General features: G+C 59.6%; 1 protein-coding gene across 1 annotated transcript in view; it reads right to left on the minus strand.

Annotated features, from left to right (window-relative positions):
- Window positions 1-1,680, minus strand: part of PLEKHN1 (pleckstrin homology domain containing N1) — a 19,323-nt gene that overhangs the window by 6,855 nt on the left and 10,788 nt on the right. Inside the window, 3 exon segments of the mRNA XM_031062542.1 lie at window positions 3-111; window positions 663-820; window positions 1,360-1,429. Of these exon segments, the coding sequence (XP_030918402.1) occupies window positions 3-111; window positions 663-820; window positions 1,360-1,429 (337 nt within the window).

The raw sequence follows: 1,680 nt of genomic DNA on the forward strand, positions 1-1,680 counted from the left end.
CAGGGAGCCGCTGGCCGGGCACAGCTGGGTCAGCGCGGTCACTCTGCCCCCGGACGCCCAGGAGTTGGTCCGGCCGTCAGAGCTGAGGGATCCCCTCACACTGCTGGGGAACTGCACGGGGACAAGGACAGCGCTGGGGAACTGCATGGGGACACAGCCCTGGGGACAAGGACACAGCCCTGGGCACAAGGACAGCCCTCGTGCCCCATGGGGCTGTGTCCCCATGGCCAGCAGTGGGGTGTGGGACGTGCTGGTTTGGGGGTGAGTGAGGGCAATGAGGGGTGCCCGGCAGGAAAGGGGTACCAGGCAGCCAGCCCCATGCCAGCTTGGCTCCCATTCCTGGCAGGAAAACCAGAATATCCCAACTTGGAAGGGACCCACAGGGATCAAGGAGTCCAAAACCCATCCCTGTCCTTGTGCCAGTCACAGGCCGTGTCCAGCCTCTGCTTTTGAAGGAATTCAATGTCATTTTTTCCCTGTATAATGCCCTGTATTCATAATTTAAAGAATGTAAAATAATATAAAATAAATATTTTATAATAATATAAAATAAATAAAAATAAAACGGGATCAGCAGCTTGCTGGCAGCTTCGAGCAGAGCCTGCTGTGTCACCGGAGTGTCACACAGAGGGGTTCCCACCCAGAACTGCAGCATCCCGTACCTGGCAGGGCTGCGGCGGCTTTGGCCCCACCGAGAAGCTCTCGGAGCCCGAGAGGGAGGAGTCGGCGTTTCGGAACTGGGCGGTTTTCAGGCAGTACAGCCACTCCTGGTAGTCCTGGTAGCTGGCACAGGTCACCCGGATGGAGTTTATCAGTCGGCCTGGGAAAACATCCGCACTGCTGATTCCCCCCTCAAAAACCGCCCTGCTCCATCCCGCCCTGCACTCCACAGCGTCTGCAGGTGCCGGGAGTGCTCTGCCCTCCTGCCAGGACACAGAGCATCCCAAATGTCCCTGGCTGCCCAGCAGGAGGGTGGGCACAGCCCCGAGCCCCCCGTGGATGTGCCGTCCTGCACATCCCAGTGGGATTCCTGCGCATCCCAGTGAGGTTCCTGCTCATCCCAGTGAGGTTCCTGCTCATCCCAGTGGGATTCCTGCGCATCCCAGTGAGGTTCCTGCTCATCCCAGTGAGGTTTCCTCACCCCCTGCACATCCCAGTGAGATTCCTGCACATCCCAGTGAGATTCCTGCACATCCCAGTGAGGTTCCTGCACACCCCAGTGAGGTTCCTGCACATCCCAGTGAGGTTCCTGCACATCCCAGTGGGATTCCTGCGCATCCCAGTGAGGTTTCCTCACCCCCTGCACACCCCAGTGAAATTCCAGCTGCCCTCCCTCCCCACCCCGTGCCGGACACCCACCTTCGATCAGGAAGGAGCTTTTGTCGTTCTCCTCAAACAGCACCTGGATGGCGTTGAGGGGCAGCTCTCCCTGCGGAGAGAGGGGCAGCGTTGGGATCAGGGATCCCCAGAGCTCCTGTCCGTGCCGCGGGGCGCAGCTCTGGGGCACCTGGGCAGCCCAACTCTGCTCCCACAGGGGCAATCCCAGCGGGATTCCTGCCTCCTGCACATCCCAGTGCGATTCCTGTACATCCCTGTGGGATTCCTGCACATCCCAGTGAAATTCCTGCCTCCTGCACATCCCAGTGGGATTCCTGCACATCCCAGTGAGATTCCTGCACA

The sequence above is a fragment of the Geospiza fortis genome, unplaced genomic scaffold, assembly GCF_000277835.1.
Source record: "Geospiza fortis unplaced genomic scaffold, GeoFor_1.0 scaffold662, whole genome shotgun sequence".
Classification (NCBI taxonomy): Eukaryota; Metazoa; Chordata; class Aves; order Passeriformes; family Thraupidae; genus Geospiza; species Geospiza fortis.